The sequence below is a fragment of the Salvelinus namaycush genome, chromosome 12, assembly GCF_016432855.1.
Source record: "Salvelinus namaycush isolate Seneca chromosome 12, SaNama_1.0, whole genome shotgun sequence".
Taxonomy (NCBI): Eukaryota; Metazoa; Chordata; class Actinopteri; order Salmoniformes; family Salmonidae; genus Salvelinus; species Salvelinus namaycush.
In genome coordinates this window covers 28,885,734-28,913,548 of record NC_052318.1, presented here as the reverse complement: position 1 = coordinate 28,913,548, position 27,815 = coordinate 28,885,734, and the positions used below count along the sequence as shown (strand labels likewise).

The 27,815-nt window shown below is 39.6% G+C and overlaps 1 protein-coding gene across 1 annotated transcript in view; it reads right to left on the bottom strand.

Annotated features, from left to right (window-relative positions):
• LOC120057069 (autism susceptibility gene 2 protein-like) overlaps window positions 1-4,721 on the bottom strand; it is a 744,428-nt gene extending 739,707 nt beyond the window's left edge. The window contains exon 1 of the mRNA XM_039005460.1: window positions 4,440-4,721. Within this exon, the coding sequence (XP_038861388.1) occupies window positions 4,440-4,721 (282 nt within the window). The remainder of the gene's footprint in view (window positions 1-4,439) is intronic.
• Between the last annotated feature and the right edge of the window lie 23,094 nt (window positions 4,722-27,815).

Below are 27,815 nucleotides of genomic sequence, written 5' to 3'. Positions count from 1 at the left end.
GTCACTGGCTTACATACAATACCCCATAATGTCAGTGGAATGATAAACTTGGATTAGCTAACACAACGTGCCATTGGAACACAGGAGTGATGGTTGCTGATAATGGGCCTATGTAGATATTTCATTAAAAAAACGTTTCCAGCTACAATAGTCATTTAAAACATTAGCAATGTCTACACTGTATTTCTGATCAATATGATTTTATTTTAATGGACAACAAAATGTGCTTTTCTTTCAAAAACAAGGACATTTCTAAGTGACCCCAAACTTTTGAATGGTAGTGTATATATTTACAAATTAATGAAAGCTGTATTCAACCCCTTTGTTATGGCAAGCTTAAATGCAAATTTCCTTAACAAGTCACATAATAACTTGCATGTGTGCAATAATAGTGTTTAACATGATTTCTGAATGACTACCTCATCTCTGTATCCCACACATACAATTATCTATAAGGTCCCTCAGTCAAGCAGTGAATTTCAAACAGATTCAAGCACAAAAAACATGTTTTTCAAAGCCTCGCAAAGAAGGGCACCTATTGGTAGATGAATATCCCATTGAGTGTGGTCAAGTTATTAATTACACTTTGGATGGTATATCAATACACCCAGTCACTACAAAGATACAGGCCTCCTTACTAACTCAGTTGCCGGAGAGGAAGGAAACCACTCAGGGATTTCACCAACAGGGCAATGGTGACTTTAAAACAGTTACAGAGTTTATTGGCTGTGACAAGGAGAAAACTGAGGATGGATCAAAAACATTGTAGTTACTCCACAATATTAACCTAATTGACAGAATGAAAAGAAGCAAGCCTGTACAGAATAAAAATATTCCAATATTCCTGTTTGCAACAAGGCACTAAAGTAATACTGCAAAAAATGTGGCAAAGCAATTAACTTTTTGCCCTGAATACAAAGTGTTATGTTTGGACCAAATCCAATACAACACATTACTGAGTACCACTCTCCATATTTTCAAGCATAGTGGTGGCTGCATTATGTTATGGGTATGCTTTTAATCATTAAGGACTGGGGAGTTTTTTCAGGCAGGCAAAATCCTAGAGTAAAACCTTGTTCAGTCTGCGTTCAACCAGACACTGGGAGATTAATTCACCTTTCAGCAGGACAATAACCTAAAACACAAGGCCAAATATACACTGGAGTTGCTTACCAAGAAGACAGTGAATGTTCCTAAATGGCAGAGTTACAGTTTTGACTTGAAAAATATGCTTTAAAATCTATGGCAAGACTTGAAAATGGTTGTCTAGCAATGATCAACAACCAATTTGACAGAGCTTGAAGAATATTGAAAATAATAATTGGAAAATATTTTACAATCCAGGTGTGCAAAGTTGTTAGACTTACCCAGAAAGACTCACAGATGTAATAGCTGCCAAATGTGATTCTAACATGTATTGACTCAGGGGTGTGAATACTTATGTAAATAAGATATTTGCAAACATATTAAAATGTCACTGTCATTATGGGGTATTATGTGTAGATGAGTGAGAAAATACATCTATTTAATCCATTTTGAATTCAGGCTGTAACAACAAAATGTGTAATACGTCAAGGGGTATGAATACTTTCTGAAGGCATTGTTGTTAGACATAAATACGCCATTTTTGTCATCTAGACTACATTTGAGATAAGTGTAGTTGGCTTAGTTGCCATGAGTATCTCAATCCAGGTTGAGATGTGTCCTTCTTTTCTAAGCTTTCCATAATTGTAAATGTTAATAGCCATTAATAATATGTCAATCATAAAATAAGATTTTGCATTTGAACCTTTCACAGTTTGTCGATGACCCTACAATAGTTCTGTAATAGAATTAGTTACAAGTACCATATACAACATGTCAGTAAACTATGTCATCCACCACACACGCCAATCTTATTAAATGAGATCACTCACCAGGAGTGACAATAGTATCACAGCCTATTGCCTTGTGACATTTGTCTTCTGTCCACTGAATGACTATGAGCATTCTAATCCCCACTGTCTACCCACCTGTAAACGCTCAAACAATCCGAAGTCACTGGAGTTATTATGACCCTCAACAAGTATTTCTGGAGAAACGTTTGGCATTTCATGAGGGTAGAAAAACAAAGGGCTATAAAGTAGGAATCAGCTCATGGGGACTTGGCAGTATTTGTTGCAACATCAGTTTGAGAGTCGGAATCGTTTAGAAGTGATGGCTTTAAGATAATTGAATGTGTAAAGCCCCAAAGGGAAAGTGATGGGTCTCTTGCTACACTAAATGCTGTTTCTATTAACATTGTTTTCTACAAAAATCAAGTAAGATGTAGAAAATAAATCACATACTAGACCTATAGCCACAAGTGCTGATTTCAATGACATCAATGAAAGGAAACATGTATTCTCCTTCCATTATTATCGGTACTACTGGTTACACTGATTGCTTTTCTTCCCTTACAATAATTATCTGTGCTAAACGGGAAAACTCAAATGAGGTGTTGGGGAAAGACATTTGCCCAAAGTCTTCATTGTGTTCATTGATAGAAGGGGCTGTGAATTCTGCCTCGGGATCGATTTCTTTGGATTGCACAGGGCCGATTGGTCTTGACCAATTGATGCTTAGCGTGTGTTCGGATGAAAAGCCTACAACACAATGAACATGTAATGTGGTTTTACAGCGGCGGTCGGCTGAGCAGGCATTAAGTAATATTAAATTGGGGTGGGGTGAGAAGAGAAGGGAACGATTAAACTGCAGTTATTTAGTGCACTGGTATCAGGGTTTTAGAGGAGACGGAGCTTAATAATTTTGTAATTTCTAAAGGCATTCATTGTTATACACGACTTCTAGCTCAGGCACTCCCTTCTGCCTCTCTCAATAGGCACTAGGCAGCAGGCTTAATAGAGCGCTTTACACCTGCCTCGGACAGTTCACTTGTAAAGAACAGCTGCTGCAGCTGTATGTCCAGGTGGAAAAATGTATTGATTTCAATGACCTGGCTCAATGAATGCCAACAGAACACCTTTCTGAATGCATTTGAGATTACAGAGCTGCTTTTGCAAATTGAAGCCGTGCAATTCCCTCTCAAATTGAAAGCCAAAAAGGGGTTTGGGGTGGAGAGAAAAACATTGCTCTGGAGGGCATGTAGGCTACACACTGGCACAACAAAGAATGAATGGGGAACTGTGGGGAAACATGGCGAGTGGTATCGAGTAGTAACTTCCCTAGTGAGGAATTGAGGTAGAATACTATCAGTAATGTTTCTCCTATGTGGACAAAGGATTTAGCACTTATATATAGAGCGCACTGGAGAGAGAATACAATGCTATATGGACTATTCATTAGGTTGATTTGGTACTATACTGAATCACGGATTCTGAGTAGAGCACAATAAAGAGGTCAGTTTGAGGATCAATCTCACCATGGTGGTTAGAGTGTTGGACTAGTAACCGAAAGGTTGCAAGATCCATTCCCCGAGCTGACAAGGTAAAAATCTGTCGTTCTGCCCCTGAACAAGGCAGTTAACCCACTGTTCCTAGGCTGTCATTGAAAATAAGAATTTGTTCTTAACTGACTTGCCTAGTTAAATAAAGGTACAATGAAAATAAATAAATAAATAAATGGTGTTAGCTTGTCATCCTACACAGCTTGAGGCAATTCTTACAGCCTCCTTCACAGAAGTATCTAACCCAGTAGTACAGCTAAAGTTGTTGTAATGTATGCATGATAAAGCACATTGGTGTTGTAGGAAAAACATACTACAGAGGTGTAGCTTGGAAGGAATCCATGAATTAAGTCACAACACAAGTAAAGGCCTACAGTGATGAGATTATGTAATATACATTTGGCAGTTAGGTAATATAGTTACATTGTAATAACTGATGTAAGTTCCAACAAGTGGAATGAAATAATAATGAATGATTTAATAAGTGCATGTTTAGGCTACACGTACTGTTGTGCATGTGAGGAGCTTATTCCACAGACAAGTAAGGCAACGAAATTCCATGAAGAACCTGCATGGGATCCACCAGTGTCCTGTTCTGGGTTCTGAAACCTTCTAGAACCTTTGGAAGACTATCCTCCTACTGTCAGTCTTTGTCTGGCACATTCTTATAAAAACAAATCCAGAACACAGCTCAACAAAACAAGCTCTGTGACAGAGATATAGATATTTGGCTGAGTCGCCTTGTTTTAAAGCCACATCTATTGGAATCCAGCTAACAAAAACAGAAATATGCAGGCTAGAGCAACGCCAAGTGCAAGGCCAGCCCAGTAATACAGATACAGGGAATGGGGCTGAAGAAAATAACAACTCTCTCTTCAAATAGTGTCAAGAGATTAACAGCCGAATCCAGAGGAGATGGCAAAACACAGAGATTAGGTGCTAAAAACACACATCGAAGCAAATCCCCCGCCGGGCAGAAAAGTAGTAGTAGTAACAGCAGCCTGGAGTTACTCACCTCCAACGCCTCCAGCGTCATGAAACCAGAGATGGAGAAGCCGTCTATGATGTCCTCCTCAGTGGACGTAGACTCCTTTCTCTTTCTCCTGGGGGGCCTTGGACGGGAGGAAGAGGGGTTCCTGCCTCCTTCCTCCCTCTCTGAATCAGAGGAGAAGCGCAGCCCCACAGAGCCCCCCCTCTTATGGTTGTTGTTCCTTATCCCATTTGATCTCCGTCCCCGATCCCTCTCAGACTTAGACTTCCTCTTTTTGCGGAGCCCACTGGACCGAGGGCCATCCATTTCTTCAGAGGAAAAACCCACCTAAGGACTCCTCTAGTAGAGCAGAGAATCAACCCTGTCAAGGGCACTCACTGGCACAGTTGAACTTCCAGCAGAAAGAAATCCCAACAGATATTTCCCAACAATATCCAACAAGTAGTAAGTATAGATACTTAGTGGATGAAATCCAACAGAAAAGAAGCAATCAGATAATATCCAAAGGGCATAAGCTGGAGTAGAGAATGCATTGAGTCATTGAAAGCACAGCAGCAGATTCCAAGAAAAGATTCCCAACGGTCGTCCATGAAATCCACTGACAGGCAAAGGGTAATACAGTCTGTTAGACGTGGTAACTAGGCTGTCAACTCCAAAAAGAGAAAAAAAGGAGACAAATCTTTAAGTGGAACAGAATGTGTGATCACTGGACATGTCCTGCCATGGTGAACCAACTGTAAAAAGCCACATCCTGATCCTTCTTCTTAAGGAATCCCCACTCTTCACATGCTGTCATGTCAGCCAACTCTCCCTCCTGAAAGTCAAAGAGATAGAGGGCATATATTTGCAACATGTTCAGTTAGCAGCAGGCCTTACTGTTGAATGCATTAAGTCAATGAGCCATCCTCTCAGGGTAGGTAGGGAGATTATACAGTACAGGGGAAGGGGATTGTTACCAGTCTACATAATGCAACATAAATTCATGTTTCATTACGCTATATCTTTAGAGTCATCTTCTCACCATATTTTCCTTTATTCTTTTACAATGCACAACCATTAGGCCCCTTGGCTGAGATCATTGAATACAGTTACATGCACATAATAATATGATTATTGTGGATAGTCAGATGAATATAATAGTTTGATTTAAACGTTTACATGCTTTGCAAGAACGATTTCACTAATAATCATTTTAACATGGACACATCTGAAATCAGGCTTCCTGATGGGACTTTGGCGATTTTCTGCATAATTTATCAATCAAAGTAAACGTTCTACCACAGCGACCATGTTATTTTTGGAAGCCTACTTGATTCTGAGTTTGGACATATAAAGTTTGTATGTGAAAACTATTTTTAAGATGCATACTTTTATTTTTTCTGAACTCACTTCACTCGCGCATAAGAGGGAGGTTTGTACTGCTGGTGCTGACACATGCACAGATCAAATACACTGTTGGAACTCCGATTTAAGCTGTTTATATGTCCTAATAATTCAAAAGATTGCTCAGAAAACCAGATGTTTTAATCGCTGTATGCTTAGGCCTACTTCGATTATGACCTTTCACCGACTAAGATCACTATTTCCATACTCGGCCTAGATAGATTTATAGGGGGGGGGGGGGGGGGGGGGGGGGGGGGGGGGGGTAGTCCATGCGACTGCCAGGGGACTGCCATAATCAGTTTAATATCAAATTATTAGTGCATGTAAACATACTCAGTGTGTGTTTTAAAGTGCTTCTCTACTACTGTTTCTGAAGTTCCCCCCTTGGTTTTACCCTATCCTGTACCTTTAGTGAAATAAGCATTTTCTTACATTTATAATGTATGGGTATTTCTTCTATTTGGATTAGCCTATTCCTTTATATGTGTATATTTTAAACATAAGCCTGCTGTGGTTATTAGCTCGGTTTCTTTCAGTACTGTTCTCTGCATATAGAACACCAGCTTGCCTGATCATCACACTATTATGTCTGTTTCCAAAATCACTGTGCTTTAAACAGGTAAATCTAGTATAAACTTCTTAATCACCACGACACTTGCCTTTCAAACACTTCCATTCCCTACACTTTACATTATCTCCACACAGGTGCCGAAAACCTTGATTCAGTTGACACAATAACATTACGTTACATTGGTAAATAAATGTTTCATCAAGGAATGATGCCACGGTAGTCTTTTTTTCCAGAGTTTGCAGTGTGCTCATCATTCTGTATGTTTCATTTCAATCTACACACAACTAACCCGCTAAATGATTTAGCACATTCTGATTAGTTGGAGGTGTTCTTTGAATTATATGTAAAAGCTATTGTGTATTATGCAATATCTCTACAAGGTTATTCATTCTTATAACGCACTTGTTTTGTCACAGCATGACATGATATTTTACAATCAAATACATTTTGTCCAATAGATCTTCTCATCTAAGCTATATATCTAAACATGTTGATCACAATCTAACCTAGATATTAAATAATTTCTGTCCTTGAGAGTTTGAGATGAGGATTCTGCCAACCAATGCTCACACCTAAACCTAGACTGATGACAAAGACCTTTTGACAATCTGGTCCAAAAGCACTTGAACCTGGAGCATCGAAGTTACGTGATCACAGTCATAATAGGCTATTCTAAATTATTAACCTATTTACATTTCTCATGCTACAATATAATACAATGTAACCATAATGGTTTGAGTTTCAGACAGGCAACATATTCAACAGTTTGTCATCTCAATCATTCCTTCACACATAAATCCATTCTCACTCTTCTAATCTGCTTTGTATGTCAAAGATACAGAGAAAGTGTGCTCTATGAATACTACAGGATTATCAAATCCATTTCCAGATAGAAACGTGTACATGATGACATCCCCAAAATGGTAGCCTATCCATCATTGAATACACCAAACCGTACAGGCATGTTCAAGCCACTCCAAATTCCATCACCCCCTCCCAATTCTGCCAGTGAACCGTTCCAGACAGTGGGAACACACCTTGACTAGCTCCATCATCACCAGACACACCATTAGAATCATCTGTCCTAGACAACCACCATATTCAACTTTGCATGATGTCATTGTCCAATGATTGCAAATCAAGGTGGCATAAACTAGACTACAAGTGGCAAATGTTACACATCAGCACATTACAATGGCTCGCAAATATTTTCTTATTTGGACGGATGGTGCGTAATAAGGGCGCATGTCAACCATCCAAAATCACAGCCTTGTCTAGAAGTCAAATTCAGTTTTTCCTATAACGGTCCTAAGCCATTTACCAGTCCCCATCCCTTTAACCCGATGCCCCGTGCCAGCACTCCCCTAATTACATGCATACAACATAGCTATAGTAAATCATTTAATAGCTGTTTTGCCTCTTCGCCCTCCCTTTTCTCGTTCCTTCCTGTTATCACACTCTATCTTGCTGTCTTCGTTCAGTTTTTTTTATCTGCTCCTCTGTCAGTAAATCTCACGCTCCGTGGCCAGTCCAGCCCACAACTGCAACTGGCACTGCCTCCTCTCCTGCTCCAGCTCTCCGCTTATTTTCACAACACACAAAGCGAGCCTCTTTTCCTCCAAGACATGTCATGCAAAACCAAGAAATGCAAACCCTTGAAAGTGGGGACCGTCCGGGCAAGTCGCAGGCATTCGGATACAAATGGTCAATACAAGAGAACAGAAAAGGAAAAATGTAACAAACAAATAAATCCCGCAAGGAGGCAAAGGAGCTCTTCTCTCCCAGTCCGTTCTTCAGTATCTCGGAGAAGGGACCGGGCGCATTGATATGGCGATGCCGCAGTGCCGCTTTACAGGGTATGCGCTTCCTCGGCGCAAATAGTGCTGCATATGGAATCTGGTATGGGTCGTTGTACTAAGGAGAACATGTCTAAACTATGCTTATGTAATGTTGTCGTTGAAACTCTGTAATAAGTAATATACATACTTAAATAAATACAAATACATATTATTGAGTATACACTTAGGCTACTCACCAAAATGCTAGTGCACAAAACACCACTTGTGACGTGATCATTCCTGACAATTCCCACCCTTCTAACCATATAGTCACCCCTATTTAAGATACTCATTATAAATCATGTAGCCTATCCCAAACAACATGTACATTAATCATCTCTAAACCCTCCCACCAGCATACCGACATCCCTATAGCTCTCTTGACTATATGGTTCTGGAGTAAAGGCAGACAGACAGGCAGTCAGTCAGCGTTGAGCTTTTTTCTGCTATCACCCAGACACCCATTCAGTGTTATTGACAGAACCATCCTCTGCAGACAGACCATGGACCCAGATGTCAGATTATCACACAGGTTATGTAACAGGGCTAGGTTCTCTTCAGGGAGAGACCAAGGGGCCGTGCATCACCCAGGTGGGTTCTACACATTGGTGGTGGATGAGGTGAGTTTCCCCCTACTATGTAAAGCACTTTGAGTACCTTAGTTGGTAGAAAAACGCTATATAAATTCAATCAATTAATTAATTAATGAACTTACTCTGCTCTGCTGCCCTGTCAAACCCCAGTGAAATAGAATACTGTCCAGGTCTCATTAATCTGTGTCACAAAGCATTTGACTCACCTGAAGTGTTTGGTCATTGGTGGGTCACATATGTTAGCACGGTTGGGGATGGTATCAGGGTAGAGCCAAGATGTTGCAAATCAAATCTAACTGAGTTTTTGAGGGGGAAATAAAAATCACATTTCCCTACAGACTAGATAAATGATGATGAGAAATTAAAACAATGAAATAATAAGTTATCATGGTGAACATTGCAATTACAATATTGAATGTTAGACATCCATGTCATGTAGTTATTTTATGTAGGTCTAAACAAGTCCTTCTCAAATACATTCAATACAAGTCATGTATTCTAGGGCAAGGATATACAATGATTGATCCTCCAATGTTTCACGCTTGCGTGGGCTAACCAGTAACCACAACCCAAGGATGCTGAAAATCTCCCAAGAAACTGCTTCATTATGGCCACAGTAATATATTCAATTGATATTCTACTGCCTAGAGAGTCCGTAACATGATTATGCATGGTTGTAGTTATTCCAGATCTATGCAATGTATCATTTGGGTACAACAAAGAATCAATATATTCATACATTGTAATGGTAGTAGCAGCTTTTGTCCTAACCTGTGAGAGAGAGAGCTGTGAAAGCCAAGTGTTGCTTTAATCTCCCTGAGGTCCTAAAATGTATTATTTCATTCAGCTGCAATCATGCCAATATTGTTCACACTCTTGATTACCCAAATGTCTAATTTGCCATTTTTGTAATAGTGCTTAAAGATTTCTCAGTAGTTCCACTTACATATATGAGTACTGTATTAATTAATGTGTTCCTATGGTTTTTGTATTGATGTTCTGTTCATGGCTCAAAGCCCCACCCTCCATTTTCAATGAGTGGATCAGTGGAGCCGTTGTCACCCATGATACCAATTGAACACTTTTGATTTCCTGGTCTAGTCAGTCATGGGCTCTGAATGCTCAAATGGAACCAGCACTGAAAAAATCAATTTGTTACAGAAATAAATTAATATGATAAAACTTCAGACTAATTCCAAATCTTGATAATAAAGAGTAAATCACATTAAATGTCATATTATTGGGGATAAGGGTATTATTAAATGTCATGATAATATCATATCATTACCTTATAATAACATCAATCAGAATAAAGCTCAAAACCACAGCAGTGTGATTATCTCACCAACATGACATGTCTACATGTTGAAAGCTAGCACACAGATACATGGTGGTGGTGATGGTGTTAGTGTGTGGCGGTAGCAGCGGTGTGGGCTGGTCCTGTGTGAATTAGGGATCAGGAGAGCCAGTTTATTTTTAGCTTGCAGGCGTAATGATGCAGCCAGAGTGTGGCTCAGTACTGCGGTGTGGCTCAAAGAGTGTCCAGTCTGAGAGTGCTTCTATTCCCATCAATGCCCTCTGAGAGGGGGTGCCTCAGCGCCCTCCCAGCCACCATCACAGCCCAGCCACCACCGCAGCCCAGCCATGTTAGAGTAATGCTCCAGGACACTCTATAATTTCTCTATAATCGTGTTTAATTATTAGACATTAGCCATGCTTTCTCTGCAGCACCATCTTCACTCTCAAGTCATCACCCTTTGATGTCAGAACACCTCAAACACATCACTGTCTGTTTTCTTTTTATAGGTCATGATCTAACTAAAAGGTTGTTTAGGAAAAGAAAAGACAGACACCTTTTGATTGACAAGCATGTTGAGTCTGGTCAAAAACACCTGTATTCAATTGTGGAGTTAAAGAAAACCCTTTTTCTTATGCATTTAATCAAACCGATGTTAAACACGATCTAGACATGACCAAGGTCAGACACACACACGGCAAACATTCTATTCTGCTCAAGAAAGAAACAGGCAGATAAAGAACTGTGAAGAGAAGAGAAATAGGGGAAAGTGAAGACGTGCTTTGAAATGCATTTACCTGAGAAGGTTTCTTACTCTAGGCTACAACAGCAAACATACTGTGCTCAAGTGCTTCCAGCGATATTAAAACACATAGCAGTATTAACCCTCAAGTTTACAGCTTGCAGTGCACGTTTAATGAACACCATTAACTAAACCGGTCGCCAGAAATACCAGCATATTATGTAATCAATTTGCAGAAAACTGCATATGCAAACCAACATGTACACATGTACATGTACAATATAGCATTGTGTGTTTGAGAAGGCATAATGAAATCAAAACTGTCTCTTTCTCCTCAGTGATGGAACCACAGGAGATGGTGATAATTAGGTAAATCAGATATACAAATAGATTTTTGTCTCACATCTCTCATTAAACTATCCACATTCTCTCTTGATCTGCAAGAATCTCACAATACTGAGACGAGTTGAGTACATTGCAATTTATACAGACATTCCAATGGTATATATGCCACGTATACAGCAACAAAGAGCTGCAGAACGCTGGATGGAATGGGCTCATGTCTTTGCCCCAAAGCCCTCTTTCTAAGCCCGGTAATAGCCACTATTATTTCCACTGTGTACACCCTAGTCTTTATAAATGCCTCTCGCTCTGCTCTGTAACCATGCAGAACTACATGCTGTACTGTTGAGCATCATCAATGTTGCTCTGGGTATACACACTCTGCCAATACTATATGCTGTTATTAATATAGGATGGTGATTTGAGTGGTTAAATCACAGAGTGGTGACGCCTAATATTTATAATTAATGACTAACTACTAGTCCCTTAAGGCCTAACGAGTGCCTAATTCCCTTAAACTGCATGTTAATACATGAGGAGTTGATGGCTAATTAACAGCTAATAAGAGCCTTATGACCCATTGTTGAAGTGGTGATGAATTATGAATGGTGTTAAGTGTTACTGAATGGTGTTTCTATGTATGGCTCAAGGGGAGACGATGTGTACTGTACATGAGGATCCTCTATGCATTTGACCTTAGGTTAAATTTAGATAGACATTCACTCTTTCTTAATACCCTAGATGCAGTCACACCCCTAAAACCAAAAACCATTTGTCACAAGAAAATTAGCTCCATGGTATACAGAAAATACCCGAGCCCTGAAGCAAGCTACCAGAAAATTGGAATGGAAATGGCGCTCCACCAAACTGGAAGTCTTCCGACTAGCTTGGAAAGACATTGCCGTGCAATATCGAAGAGCCCTCACTGCTGCTTGGTCATCCTATTTGAGGAGAATAAGAATAATCCAACATTTATTTTTGATAGTGTCGTAAAGCTAACTAAAAAACAGCATTCCCTAAGAGAAGATGGCTTTACATTTACATTTTACATTTAAGTCATTTAGCAGACGCTCTTATCCAGAGCGACTTACATATTCATCCTGGTCCCCCCGTGGGAATTGAACCCTGGTCCCCCCGTGGGAATTGAACCCACAACCCTGGCGTTGCAAGCGCCATGCTCTACCAACGGACCACTTCAGCAGCAATGAATTTGTCAAATACACAAGGTTAGCAGATGTTAATGCAAGTGTAGCGAAATGCTTGTGCTTCTAGTTCCAACAGTGCAATAATATTTAATAAGTAATCTAACAATTCCTCAACTACGTAATACACACAAATCTAAAGGGGTGAATGAAAATATGTACATGTAAGTATATGAATGAGCGATGGCCGAGCGGCATAGGCAAGGTGCAATAGATGGTATAAAATACAGTATTGTAACGGCTTTCGTCCTCTTCGTCTGAGGAGGAGTAGGAAATATCGGACCAATGTGCAGCGTGGTACGTATCCATAATATCCTTTAATAGAATGAATACAAAAAGAACAAGAGAATCAAAATGAAAACCGAAACAGTCCCGAATGGTGAAAACATTGAAACGGAAACAACCACCCACAACACACAATGGAAAACAGACTACCTAAATATGGCTCCCAATCAGAGACAACGATAAACAGCTGCCTCTGATTGGGAACCACACCAGGCCAAACACATAGAAAACAAACAACCTAGAAAAAAGAACATAGACTGCCCACCCCAACTCACGCCCTGACCAACCTAACACAAAGACATACAAAATAAACTAAGGTCAGAACGTGACAAGTATATACATGTGATATGAGTAATGTAAGATATTTAAACATGATTAAAGTGGCATTATTTAGAGGGCATTGTATAAAGTGACTAGTGATCCAATTATTAAAGTGATTGGGTCTCAATGTAGGCAGTAGCATCTCTGAGTTAGTGATTGCTGTTAGCAATCTCATGAACTCATGAACTTCTTTGACGAAAAGTGTTTTTTCAACCACTCCACAAATTTCTTGTTAACAAACTATAGTTTTGGCAAGTTGGTTAGGACATCTACTTTGTGCATGACACAAGTAATTTCTCTTCAATTGTTTATAGACAGAATATTTCACTTATAATTCGCTGTATCACAATTCCTGTGGGTCAGAAGTTTACATACACTAAGTAGACTGTGCCTTTAAACAGCTTGGAAAATTCCAGAAAATGATGTCATGGCTTTAGAAGCTTCTGATAGGCTAATCGACAACATTTGAGTCAATTAGAGGTGTACCTGTGGATGTATTACAAGGACTACCTTCAAACTCAGTGCCTCTTTGCTTGACATCATGGGAAAATCAAAAGAAATCAGCCAAGACCTCAGAAAGACAATTGCAGACCTCCACAAGTCTGGTTCATCCTTGGGAGCAATTTCCAAACACCTGAAGGTACCACGTTCATCTGTACAAACAATAGTAAGCAAGTATAAACACCATGGGACCACGCAGCCATCATACCGCGGCAGGTAGCCTAGTGGTTTGAGCGTTGGACTAGTAACCGAAAGGTTGCAAGATCCATTCCCCGAGCTGACAAGGTAAAAATCTGTTGTTCTGCCCCTGAACAAGGCAGTTAACCCAATGTTTCTAGGCCGTCATTGAAAATAAGAATTTGTTCTTAAATGACTTGCCTAGTTAAAGGTAAAAATATTTGCTCAGGAAGGAAACGCATTCTGTCTCCTAGAGATGAACTTACTTTGGTACGAAAAGTGCAAATCAATCCCAGAACAACAGCAAAGGACCTTGTGGAGATGCTGGTGGAAACGGGTACAAACGAGTCCTATATCGACATAACCTGAAAGACAGCAAGGAAGAAGCCACTGCTCCATAAAAAAGCCAGATTACAGTTTGCAACTGCTCATGGGGACAAAGATCGTACTTTTTGGAGAAATGTCCTCTGGTCTGATAAAACAAAAATAGAACGGTTTGGCCATAATGACCATCGTTATGCTTGGAGGAAAAAGGGGGAGGCTTGAAAGCTGAAGAACAACATCCTAACCGTAAAGCATGGGGCATCATGTTGTGGGGGTGCTTTGCTGCAGGATGGACTGGTGCACTTCACAAAATAGATGGCTTCATGAGGAAGGAAATTATGTGGATATATTGAAGCAACATCTCAATACATCAATCTGGAAGTTAATGCTTGGTTGCAAATGGGTCTTCCAAATGGACAATGACCCCAAGCATACTTCCAAAGTTGTGGCATAATGGCGTAAGGACAACAAAGTCAAGGTATCACAAAGCCCTGACCTCAATCCTATAGAAAATTTGTGGGCAGAACTGAAAAAGCGTGTGCGAGCAAGGAGGCCTACAAACCTGACTCAGTTACACCAGCGCTGTCAGGAGTAATGGGCCAAAATTTACCCAACTTATTGTGGGAAGCTTGTGGAAGGCAACCCGAAACGTTTGACCGAAGTTAAACAATTTAAAGGCAATGCTACCAAATACTAATTGAGTATATGTAAACTTCTGACCCATTGGGAATGTGATGAAAGAAATAAAAGCTGAAATAAATAATTTTCTCTACTATTATTCTGACATTTCAGATTCTTAAAATAAATTGGTGATCCTAACTGACCTAAGACAGGGAATTTTTTATTAGGATTAAATGTCAGGAATGGTGAAAAACAGAGTATAAATATGTTTGGCTGAGGTGTATGTAAACATCCGACTTCAACTGTATATTGAATCACCCATTCCTCTCAAAAATGTTAGAGAAAGCTGCTGTGCAGCAACTCACTGCGCCTCAGTCTGGTTTTTGACCCCATCATAGCACTGAGACTGCACACGTGAAGGTGGTCAATTACCTTTTAATGGCGTCAGACCAAGGCTCTGAATCTGTCCTCGTGCTCCTAGACCTTAGTGATGCTTTTGACACCATCAATCACCACATTATTTTGGTGAGATTTGAAACCCTAATTGGTCTGCACGGATAAGTTCTTGCCTGTTTTTTAGATATTATCTGTCTGAAAGATATCAGTTCGTCTCTATGGATGGTCTATCCTCGAACAAATTAATTGTACGTTTTGGTGTTCCTCAAGGTTCCATTTTAGAACCACTATTATTTTCATTATATATTCTACCTCTTGGTGACGTCATTCGGAAACACAATGTCAAATTTCACTGCTATGCAGACGACACACAGCTGTACATTTCGATGAAATATGGTGAAGCCTCAAAATTGCCTACCCTGGAAGCCTGTGTTTCAGACATAAGGAAGTGGATGGTGGCAAATGTTTTACTTTTAAACAAAACAGAGATGCTTGCTCTAGGTCCCAAGAAGCAAAGAGATCTGCTGTTGGATCTGACAATTAATCTTGATGGTTGTACAGTCTCAAATAAAACTATGAAGGACCTCGGCGTTACTCTGGACCATGATCTCTCTTTTGACAAACATATCAAGAATATTTCAAGGACGGCTTTTTCCCATCTTCGTACCAAAAATCAGAAAACTTTCGCCCAAAAATTATCCAGAAAAGCTAATCCATGCTTTTGTCACTTCTAGATTAGACTACTGCAATGCTCTACTCTCCAGCTACCAGGATAAAGCACTAAATAAACTTCAGTTAGTGCTAAATACGGCTGCTAGAATCTTGACTAGAACCAAAAAATTGGATCATATTACTCCAGTGCTCTACATTGGCTTACTGTTAAGGCTAGGGCTGATTTCAAGATTTTACTGATAACCTACAAAGCATTACAAGGGCTTGTTCATACCTGTCTCTCCAATTTGGTCCTGCCGTACATATCTACAAGACGCAGGCCTCCTTATTGTCCCTAGAATTTCGAAGCAAACAGCTGGAGGCAGGGCTTTATCGTATGGAGCAAAATTGATGGAATGGTCTGCCCCTATTACGAGATTGAGTCACTGGCTTACTAGTGCTCTTCCATGTCGTCCATAGGAGGGGTGCGTCACTTGAGTGGGTTGAGTCACTGACGTGATCTTCCTGTCCGGTTTTGCTCCCACTGGGCTCGTGTGGTGGAGGAGATCTTCGTGGGCTATACTCAGCCTTGTCTCAGGGTAGTAAGTTGGCAAAGTGGGTGGGGTTATATTTTGACTGGTTGGCCCTGTCCGGGGGTTACCTTTATTTTAACACATATTAAGACATACTGGGACCTATGTCACTTTTACAAATGTGCCCTGTTTATACAGCAGAAATATACACATTATAACCAACCTATATATATATATTCACACATTGAAATACAAAAACACAGTCATGGGAAGCACAAATATAGCATCACAAATGAACCAGAAAAACATTTACATTCCTCCACAAACAAGTCCCCAATCAAGACTTTAAATTGCCTGAACGGCACCAGAACATCTAGATGGAATATATATTTTTTATCTTGTTCCAGCAATGCGGTGCATTAAAACTAAAAGCAGATTTACCCAGCTCGGTAGGGACCCTATGAACCTCAAGAGTTACCTAACCCGTTCATAGGATTGGTTAACTCATGTCTATACTTCAACAGCAAAGTTAGATAAAACGGAAGTTTGTGATAAAAAGTTAGATAAAACGGAAGTAGACCCTTGTAAACAAAAAGTGAGTAATGTAGAGATCTACGAGTCTTTAGTGAAGTCCAGCCAACCTTTTAATACAGGATGCAGTGATGATTATCAAAACCGTCACCTGTAACAAAACCAAGGGCTCTAGGGTAGATGGCTTCCAAAAGTTTAAGAGTAGTAGCAGCTGCACTTTGATAAATAATGTCACCATAATCAAGAACAGATAAAAAGGTTGACTGAATAATCTGATTCCTACTGCTTAGAGAAAAGCACAATCTGTTTCTGTAGAAAAGCCAACTATAAATCTTAGTTATGAACGCAACATGTGAAGTGTTCGTCACATGTTTCATGAACTAAAATAAAAGATCCCAGAAATGTTCCATACGCACAAAAAGCTTATTTCTCTCAAATGTTGTGCACACATTTGTTTACATCCCTGTTAGTGAGCATTTCTTCTTTGCCAAGATAATCTATCCACCTGACAGGTGTGGCATATCAAGAAACTGATTAAACAGCATGATCAGTACACAGGTTCACCTTGCGCTGGGGACAATAAAAGACACTCTAAAATGTGCAGTTTTGTCACACAACACAATAATTTATTTTTATTTAACCTTTATTTAACCAGGAAGGGCTCATTGAGATTTGAAATCTTTTTTTCAAGAGCGTCCTGGCCAAGATAGGCAGCACCAAGTCTTTACACAATTACAGACAGACAACATGAAAAACTACAGTTTACCTAGTAAAAAAACCATAGAATTCACATGAGTATAACAAAATAATGAAACAGAAAATTAAAAACATTGACAGGTCAGGGAATCAGTCTCAAAATCCTTCATCAATGATTTAAAAACACCATTCGGGACAAGTTCTTCCAGTTTAAAAGTATTTTGTAAGGTGTTTCAAGCCGATGGAGCAGAGGACTGTACATAAAAGCTCTTTTACCAAGTTCAGTTCGGACATTTGGAACAGTTAGCAGTCCTGCGAATGAAGAGAGTGCCTACCACATTTATGAACAATAAAAATGCCCAAATAAAATGGTAGTAAACCCAAAATGGCTTTGTAAATAAAAGTATACCAGTGACTGAGCCTACGATTGACTAGAGAAGGCCAGCCAACCCTTGTATATAAAGTGCAGTGGTGTGTAAGGGTTTTGCAGTTTAAAATACATCTCAATGCTCCATGGTAAAGGGTGCCAATTGATCTCAAACATTGAGCGGAAGCATTCATATATAAAATATCCCCATAGTCTAGTAAAGGCATAGATGTAGCTGATACTAGCCTCCTTCTAGCTTCTAAAGAAAAACAGGCTTCAGCTTCAATTTTTTGTAAGTTGTTGAATATGCAATTTAAAAGACAGGCTGTCATCAATTAAAATTCCAAGATATTTATATGAGGTTACAGTCTCAATCTCATTGCCCTGACAGGTAGTAATAGGTGAAAGGTTCAGAGATCTATTTCTTGCTTTAGAAAACACCATTGGTTTAGTTGTGTCAGTATTAAGGATAACCTTCAACTGACACAAGGTATGTTGAACAGTATAAAAAGCAGTTTACAAGTTCTGGAAAGATTTTGTGAGAGAAGAGGCGCAACAATAAATATCAGTATAATCAGCAAAAAAGTGAAGTTGCACATTTTGCAAATTTTTGTCTAAATTATTTATATAAATGGTGAATAAGAGGGGACCAAGTACAGAGCCCTGGGGCACACCATTACAGACAAACAATTTAACAGACACGAGCCCTTCAAATTGAGTGCACTGAGTTCTATCAGATAGATAGTTAGCAAACCATGCTCCGAAAGACCTACGCTCGACAATCTCTGCCTCAGTATAGCATGATCAACTGTATCAAAAGCCTTAGAGAGATCAATAAAATGTGAGACACAGTGCTGTTTTTTGTCAAGGGTTTCAGTGATATAATTTAAAACCTTTATGGCTGCTGTAATTGTGCTATGCTTCTTCTTGAAGCCCTATTGGTACATTGATAAAATAGAGTTAGTATAGAAAAACTATTTTAGCTGTTCACTAACAAGGGTTTCAAGTATTTTCGCCAGGTGTGACAGCTTTGAGATTGGCCTATAATTATTTTAAAGAGTTGGATCTCCCCCATTTAAAAGTGGTAGGACAAATGCTGATTTCCAGATCTTTGGAATTTCATTACATTCCAGGGTTCGATTGAACAGATATGTAAGTGGTTCAGCTATGAAACCAGCTGCCAGATTTAAAAAGCAGGGTTCCAGAAGATCAGGACCTGCAGACTTTCTCTGATATAAGGATTTCAGAGCTTTATGTACTTCCTGCACTGAGAATGGCAAAAAGCTATAAGTTTGACCAGCTTTCACTTGTTCATCCACACAGGGTTGTGCAGAGACAGAGTATACTGAATCAAACAGCCTACCAGATGATACAAAGTGCTCATTGAAACAATTCAGCATTTCAGTTTTGTCATATACAGCAATAGCAGTCCTTCAATACAGATGACGGTAAACCATTAACATTACTGTTACCAGACATAGACTTAATAGCCTTCCAAAACATTCCAGGGTCATTCAGGTTATCAGTGGTAACAGACATAAAATATTCAGACTTGGCCTTCCTGAGCAGAAAATAACACTTGTTTCCTAACTGCCTAAAAAGAAGCCAATCAGCATCAGAACATGATTTCCTTGCTTTAGCCCAGGCTAGACTACGGTCGTGAATAATACAAGACAGCTCAGAAGAAAACCATGGATTATCCCGCCCTTTAACCCTGAACCTGCAGAATGGGGCATGTTTGTTTACTATTTGGAAAAAAACATCATGAAAGAATTTCCAGGCAGTTTCCACATCAGGAATAAACAAAATCTTGCTCCAGTCAAAATAAAACAAATCATGAAAGAAAGCCTGCTCATTCAAACTCTTAAAATGTATCTTACAAATAAAGCGTGGCTTTGTCTTAAGTAGTATTTCTAACAGAAACAACAGCGCAATGGTCACTTAAATCATTACAAATAACACCAACCGCAGAATATTTATTGGGAACATTTGTCAATATCAAATCAATCAGGGTAGATTTATCTGGGCATTTGGGCGGGTGGGTGAGTTAATCAACTGGGTAAGATTTATAGAATTACAAAACATTTTAAAATCATCAGACACCAGCTTTAACCAACACCAGTTGAGATCACCAATCAAGATCATTTCAGTGTAAAGAAGTTTAAACACAAGGTCTAAGTCTAGAAGAAAATGCATCACCGAGAGCAGAGGGGGTCTATAACAAGATTCTGGCAGCTGATCAAGATTCAAAGCAAGACATTCCAACTGGTTACAAATAGTTTCAGACTTTGCTACACTTACAAGATATTTAGTCTTTACATACACTACCGTTCAAAAGTTTGGGGTCACTTAGAAATGTCCTTGTTTTAGAAAGAAAAGCACATATTTTGTCCATTAAAATAACATCAAATTGATCAGAAATACGGTGTAGACATTGTTGATGTTGTGAGTGACTATTTTAGGTGGAAACAGCAGTTTTTTAAATGGAATTTCTACATAGGCGTACAGAGGCCCATTATCAGCAACCACCACTCCTGTGTTCCAATGGCACGTTGTGTTAGCTAATCTAAGTTTATCATTTTAAAAGACTTATTGATCATTAGAAAACCCTTTTGCAATTATGTTAGCACAGCTGAAAACTGTTGTACTGATTAAAGAAGCAATAAAACTGGCCTTCTTTAGACTAGTTGAGTATCTGGAGCATCAGCATTTCTGGGCTCAAAATGGCCAGAAACAAAGACCTTTCTTCTGAAATTCATCAGTCTATTCTTGTTCTGAGAAATGAAGGCTATTCCATGTGAGAAACTGCCAAGAAACTGAAGATCTCGCACAATGCTGTGTACTACTCCCTTCACAGTACAGCGCAAACTGGCTCTAACCAGAATAGAAAGAGAAGTGGGAGGCCCCGGTGCACAACTGAGCAAGAGGACAAGTACAATACAGTGTCTAGTTTGAGAAACAGACACCTCACAAGTCCTCAATTGGCAGCTTCATTAAATAGTACCCGCAAAACACCAGTCTCAACATCAACAGTGAAGAGGCGACTCCGGGACGCTGGCCTTCTAGGCAGAGTTCCTCTGTCCAGTGTCTGTGTTCTTTTGCCCATCTTAATATTTTATTTTCATTGGCCAGTCTGAGGTATGGCTTTTTCTTTGCAACTCTGCCTAGAAGGCCAGCATCCCGGAGTGGCCTCTTCACTGTTGATGTTGAAAATTATTTACAGTGGACCACATTTAAAAACGGAATTAATCTTTGACACAACACTGCCACAAACTATTCTTAGTCCCTTGATGCAGATACACCAAGCTTTCATCTGACAATCCACCATTAAGAGTAATGTCCTCTTTATTGAACCCTGTGACCCCTCCTTCAAGGAATATCTGACCCCTGTTTAACGTTGTTGTGAAGTCGGTCAATTCCTCCAAATTAACCAAATTATATTGAGCATTTTTTCCTCCTTTTCTCTTTTCATCTCTTCTCCTCCCGTTTCCTGCGAAAATACTTCCCCTCCCTCACAGCCTTCCCTCCTGAGACAGTGACAATCTGGCATTCTGCAGTATCTGACTCACGATGGCACTGAAGTGGATAATTGTAAGCGCACTCTGTTGTCATGCAAAGCTCATTTATCTTGATAAAGAAGAAAGCTTCATCTTGAGGATACTTCTGTAAATTACCGGCACAGTAAACTAAACATCTCTGTTGAGAGACAGATACATTTACAGCAGAAGGCTCATCTACGGTGCTGTATTGTCTGGGCCTGCAGACACACTGAGACACGCTGAGACACACTGACTCAAGGACATGGTTCCGGATTTTGTGAGATTCTCTCTGGTGTTTACAGAACAACTGGTGTTGTGAGATTAGGATATCAGGACCTGCTTAGACAAAGTAATTGTAACGGTAGAGCAAAGGATCGCAACATATGGGAAAATAATGGCTGCAGTATTTCTGCTATAATGAGTACACGATACATGGAATGCTAAGGCATAAATGTATGAAGCATGTTTTCTTATTTTAAATGTCCTTGTGCTGTACTTGTCTCTTAATGTATATGTATTATGTCATGTTTTATGTTTAGTATGAACCCTAGGAAGTGTAACTGCTGCTTCAGCAGTATCAAAAATATAATATTCATTGTTTAAAAAACAACTACTATTTGGTGGTAGTGTGGGTACAGTGGGATTAATCAAGGACCAGAGTGATCTATATCATCCATACATTATCATGATTGCATTTCTGATATTTTGTAGTGGCTGGTTGATAAAGACCTGTTTGGTTCCCCCAAACATTATCCATTAGGGTTTAACTTTAGGGTTTAAATATTCACTCTGACCTTTGGTGACCTTTAGATGTCAGACCTCAAGTAACATCAGTGCTATGAAATCGTTGGATGAGGCTTCGACCAAAGATAGCACCAGATCATCCTTTTGATCCTTATAATCTATACAAATCCTGAGGAACAATGCTTCTCCATTATGGAAATATAAATGATCTTCCTAGTCTCTCGTGAGATGCTGCATTTGGCTCTGGGTGATGACATTATTATCTTCTTGGAACCCTTCTAGTGAGTGATTTGTGAGGTTAGTGTTTGTATAGGTCATACTGTCTTTTTATCACTACTAACAATTTCCATATTTATAACAGACGTGTGTTTATAAGCACCTAATGAAACACTACCTTGTAAATGTACTGTCACAAACGAGATCATTTTGGATGAAGCGGGCACCTTCCATCATGGACTTACCACTGTAGGTGAGCCTGTAAATAATGGTTGTAAAACGTTTTCATCTCCATTAATGCAAGTGGGCGATCCAGGGCAGGCAAGTAGCAGACAAATTAGGATGAAATTAAGTCACTGTATTCATTCCGTTCACCTCTCTCTGGCTGTACCGCGCACACTCACCCACCCAATTCTGCCCAAGAAACCTTGCAACCCCAGCCCACAGGTCCCTTCTCCCTGCAAACATATTTCTTGTCATTTTTTCTTTTACAATCCACTTAATTTGGAGGCTTACAAATTCTATTAGCGTGATCCTGTGTGTGCGGCGCTGTGGGAGAGGGGGAGAGCAGAGCGGCCTCGCAGGGGGAACGAGACCCTAATACTAATAAACGAGCGCGACTTTGCCTTTGCTTCTCTTGCCCTGTGGGATGCGAGGGAGAGAGGACTGAGTAATTGGAAAATATCCCTGCCTCGTATTCCAGAGAGATCTCCCCGCACCATAACTAACCTCCCTCCTCTGTCCCGCCCCTCCTCCCCTCGACTGCACAATGAGATATTCTGTTCTTCTTTTTGTTTCATAAAAGGAACAATTAGCAGAGTTTGAGGAGGAGTTTGTGTGTGTGTGCTTGTGAGAGGGTGCGTGTCTGTGTGTCTGTGTGTTTTGTTTCTAGGACAAACGAGGGAACAGAAAATGTTTGTGCACCCTTCTTTTATATCATGCGATCCATGGATGGGGGTGATGGTGATGGGGGAGGGTCTACATGCACCCCAGCCTGCCGTCACACACTGTCTCTGTCTCTGCCTCCTGCCTGTGTTGTGTTTGTACACTCACTGAACACACTGAACACATGCCCTCGGCTAATAGGGCCTGATGCTATCGAGCCACTCAGCCAACACCCATAGTTGTAGTGAAAATTCAAAACTTTTGGGGGGGTTTTGTTGGTATCATCTGGATGTACACAGTACACACTTTTGAATGGTTTCTGTTCATGTGTTATGGATTCTCCAATATAGAATTGACTCAGTTTTAGTATATTCAGTACTTCAGCTTCAGTGATTCAATCTTTTATCTTAGTTGATTGAACTTGGGAGTTGAACTTACCCATGCCATTTGCTCACTATTGAGTTATGGACAATATGATAATATATTGAATAAATAGAACAATTGTAATATTCTGTATGTGCTTCATTCTATAGTTCAGAATGGTGGGAGGAAGAAAGAGATTAAAATATAATAAAAAATGACTGAGTTTTTAGGTCAACCGTCATCCTCAATATTCACGATGCAATCTACAGTGTATTTTGGTATCACACAGTTGAAGGTAAACATGAGGGGAGGAGGAGAGGTTTTTTGTCAGTGTGTTTTTTTCTCCTTGTTACATTTGATCTCAGGCTATATTTGGAAGCTGTCTTGGTGTATTTGCACAGATGACAGATATGGAAAATGCTCCACTGTGCTGGGACTAAGACGAAGTTGAAAAGCACACAGCATAAGTGTATCAATTTATCTATGGAAATGAAAGAAAAATGGCACACACATTTGAAAAGTAGATTTCTTAGAGCTGGAGTTGTCTAGTGAAAGTCCACTATCAGCATACCATATGAAGAACAGTTCATAGAAAGGGTTCAAACAAACTCTAATCAATTCTTAACTATGAGTTACAGTGCTTGGCAATTCAACTATTACAGTAGATTATATATCGTCCATCTTAAGTGTTCTCCTCCTTCTGTTCCCATTTATTCTCATACTGACCAGCGGATTTGAAATGCAAATGTGATTGATTGTTTGAACCAGGGGAAGTAACATGAGGAAAGAGAATTTTGATAGGCCCCATATATTAAAATCAGGAGATTTTCTCAGTATGCCTGTTAATGTCACTGGTACAGGCTTCAGTGTGTTCAATCATATTGATTCATATGGGTGACAACTAGGTCTTTATAGAGCATACTTAATTTTATGTAACGGAAAATCATTGTAGAGTCCATGGCATTTGCAAGTGCAAGACTGTGTAATCTAATCTGATTTTAGATGTAGTCCAAAATTTGGACACACCTACTCATTCAAGGGTTTTTCTTTATTTTTACTATTTTCTACTTCGTAGAATAATAGTGAATACATCAAAACAATGAAATAACACATATGGAATCATGTAGTAACCCCAAAAAGTGTTAAACAAATCAAAATATATTTTATATTTGACATTCTTCAAAAAGCCACCCTTTGCCTTGATGACAGCTTTGCACACTCTTGGCATTCTCTCAACCAGCTTCATGAAGTAGTCACTTAGAATGCATTTCAATTAGCAAAAAAGTAAAAAGTTAATTTGTGGAATTTCTTTCCTTCTTAATGCTTTTGAGCCAATCAGTTGTGTTGTGACAAGGCAGGGGTGGTATACAGAAGATAACCCTATTTGGTAAAAGACCAAGGCCATATTATGGCAAGAACAGCTCAAATAAGCAAAGAGAAATGACAGTCCATTACATTTTAACATGAAGGTCAGTCAATCAGGAAAATGTCAAGAATTTTATAAAGATTTCTTCAAGTGCAGTCACAAAAATTATCAAGCGTTATGATGAAACTGGCTTTCATGAGGACCGCCATAGGAAAGGAAGTCCCAGAGTTACCTCTGCTGCAGAGGATAAGTTCATTAGAGTTACCAGCCTCAGAAATTGCAGCCCAAATAAATGCTTCACAGAGATCAAGTAACAGACACATCTCAACATCAACTGTTCAGAGGAGACTGCGTCAATCAAAATCAAAATCAAATGTTATTTGTCACATGCGCTGAATAAACAGGTAAAGACCTTGCAGTGATATACTTACTTACAGGCCTTCATGGTCAAATTGCTAAAAAGAAACCACTTCTAAAGGACACCAATAATAAGAAGAGACTTGCTTGGGCCAAGAAACCGAGCAAAGGTCATTGGACAGGTGGAAATCTGTTCTTTGGTCTGATGAGTCCAAATTTGAGATTTTGGGTTCCAACCACCGTGTCTTTGTGAGATGCAGAGTAGGTGAACGGATGATCTCCGCATATGTGATTCCCACCGTGAAGCATGGAGGAGGTGTGATGGTGTGGGGAAGTTTTGCTGGTGACACTGTCTGTGATTGATTTAGAATTCAAGGCACACTTAACCAGTATGGCTACAACAGCATTCTGCAGCGATACGCCATCCCATCTGGTTTGCACTTAGTAGGACTATAATTTGTTTTTCAACAGGACAATGACCCAACACACCTCCAGGCTGTGTAAGGGCTATTTGACCAAGGAGGACAGTGATGGAGTGCTGCATCAGATGACCTGGCCTTCACAATCACCGCACCTCAACCCAATTGAGATGGTTTGGGATGAGTTGGACCTCAGAGTGAAGGAAAAGCAGCCAACTGTCACACCTGTTCCCGCTCCCCCCCTCTGGTGCTCGAGGGTGCCAGGTTGCCCTTCATTACACACACCTGTCACCATAATTACACGCATCAGCGCTCATTAGACTCACCTGGACTCCTTCACGTTGTTGATTGCTCTATATCTGTCTGTTCCTCAGTTTTGTTCCCCGTGTCAGCATTATTGTCGTAATGTCGTTTTGTTCCCCCCCATCCAGATGCTGTTCTTGTTTTGTTTGATGTCCGTTTCCATTAAATGTTCACTCCCTGTACTTGCAAAGTGTGTGCAAAGCTGTCATCAAGGCAAAGGGGTGCTACTTTGAAGAATGTCAAATATAAAATATATTTTGATTTGTTTAACACTTTTTTAGTTACTACATGATTCCATATGTGTTATTTTATAGTTTTGATGTCTTCACTATTATTCTACAATGTAGAAAGAAAAACCCTGGAAGTGTGTCCAAACTTTTGACTGGTACTGTATACTATATACACATAATTACACACACATAAACATTCACATTATGTTCAAACAGGCAGAGTTATTAGTAGGAGGCATTGTGAATTATAACTGGAACCATCATGTTATACAAATCTTGCGTTTACTAAAGTAGTGTAGCATACTGAAGAAGAATATAAACTATTACATTCAATTATGTGGCAGCTTTCAACATGAGAGAGACAGAAGTGCTCATGAATTGTTCATGAGATGTGGCAGGGCCTCAATAAGTAGTGACAAATACAGATCATTAGGAGTTTGCGGACATCAACCGGCTTTTCCCATAATGCACCAGGCCCTCAATCAAATGGACTGTAATGAACTGACAGGATGATACCTGAGCAACTTCTGCGGACAAAAAGGACTTCTCCATTTGTTAAAAATAACAAGAGTTAATAATAGACCTTCTTAGAAGTTTTTTTTGGGGGGTGATAGTAATGGTCTGTATTTAGACCCATTACAGAGCAAAGTTCCGCTGACCTTGGGTTCTGGAACAATAAGTCCTGTTGCACAGTGAGTGAAGTGGCAACACGGTTCACAGGTTTCTGCTGGCGAGGTAGACATGGTAACGCTCCGCAGAGCAGCTCTCTGGGCTGAACCAAGCGTAGAATCCACAAATCAAATGAAAAATCTTTCATAACGATGGCGTCATCTGCACAAATGCTTCACACAAGATAAAATGCCTGACAAGTCAGCTGAAGGCCCATGCCCAGGTTTTTCTATTGCCAAATGTTGAGCTTCACACAATGTGAAGTGGTTGTCTTTGAACATTTTTGTGGGCTTTTCAGATGAAGAAAAATTATCACTTTTATTAAAGCAATAGACTTAATCTCAGTGAAACAGTATGAGCAGTGTATAGGCGTCTGACGATGACCACTACAAGAAAATCACAATTCTATTCATATTGATCTTACCCACAGGTTTTTTTTGTCTTAGCCCCAATGGCATATTGACTATTTAAAACTATTTTCCAAATGGGTAAATTATCTCTAAACAATTAACATTGACATGAAGTCTTCCTTAGCCTTGGTGTTTACATTGCAGTGTTAGGGGTTTAAGAATTAATTTAAAGGTTTGATGCAGCAGTTTTTATCTAAATATAAAATAATTTCTGGGTAACAATTAAGTATCTTAGTGTGATTGTTTTCAATTAAAATGGTCAAAAAATAAATAAAATAGTTTCTTAGCAAAGAACAATTTCTCAAGCAAGAATTTTGATGGACTGTCTGGGAGTATTAGGGTGGAGAGAGGAAAACTGAAAACTAGCAGAGAGGTTTGGAACTCTCTTTCTAATTGGTCTATTAACTAATTTACCTCATGGTGATGTTACCATGGAAAGGCCAAAGCTCCATCCCACCAAAACAGGCTGACATTTCAGGCAGTCTTTTCAAACAACTCATACACTAAAAGGGCATTATCATTTTCACA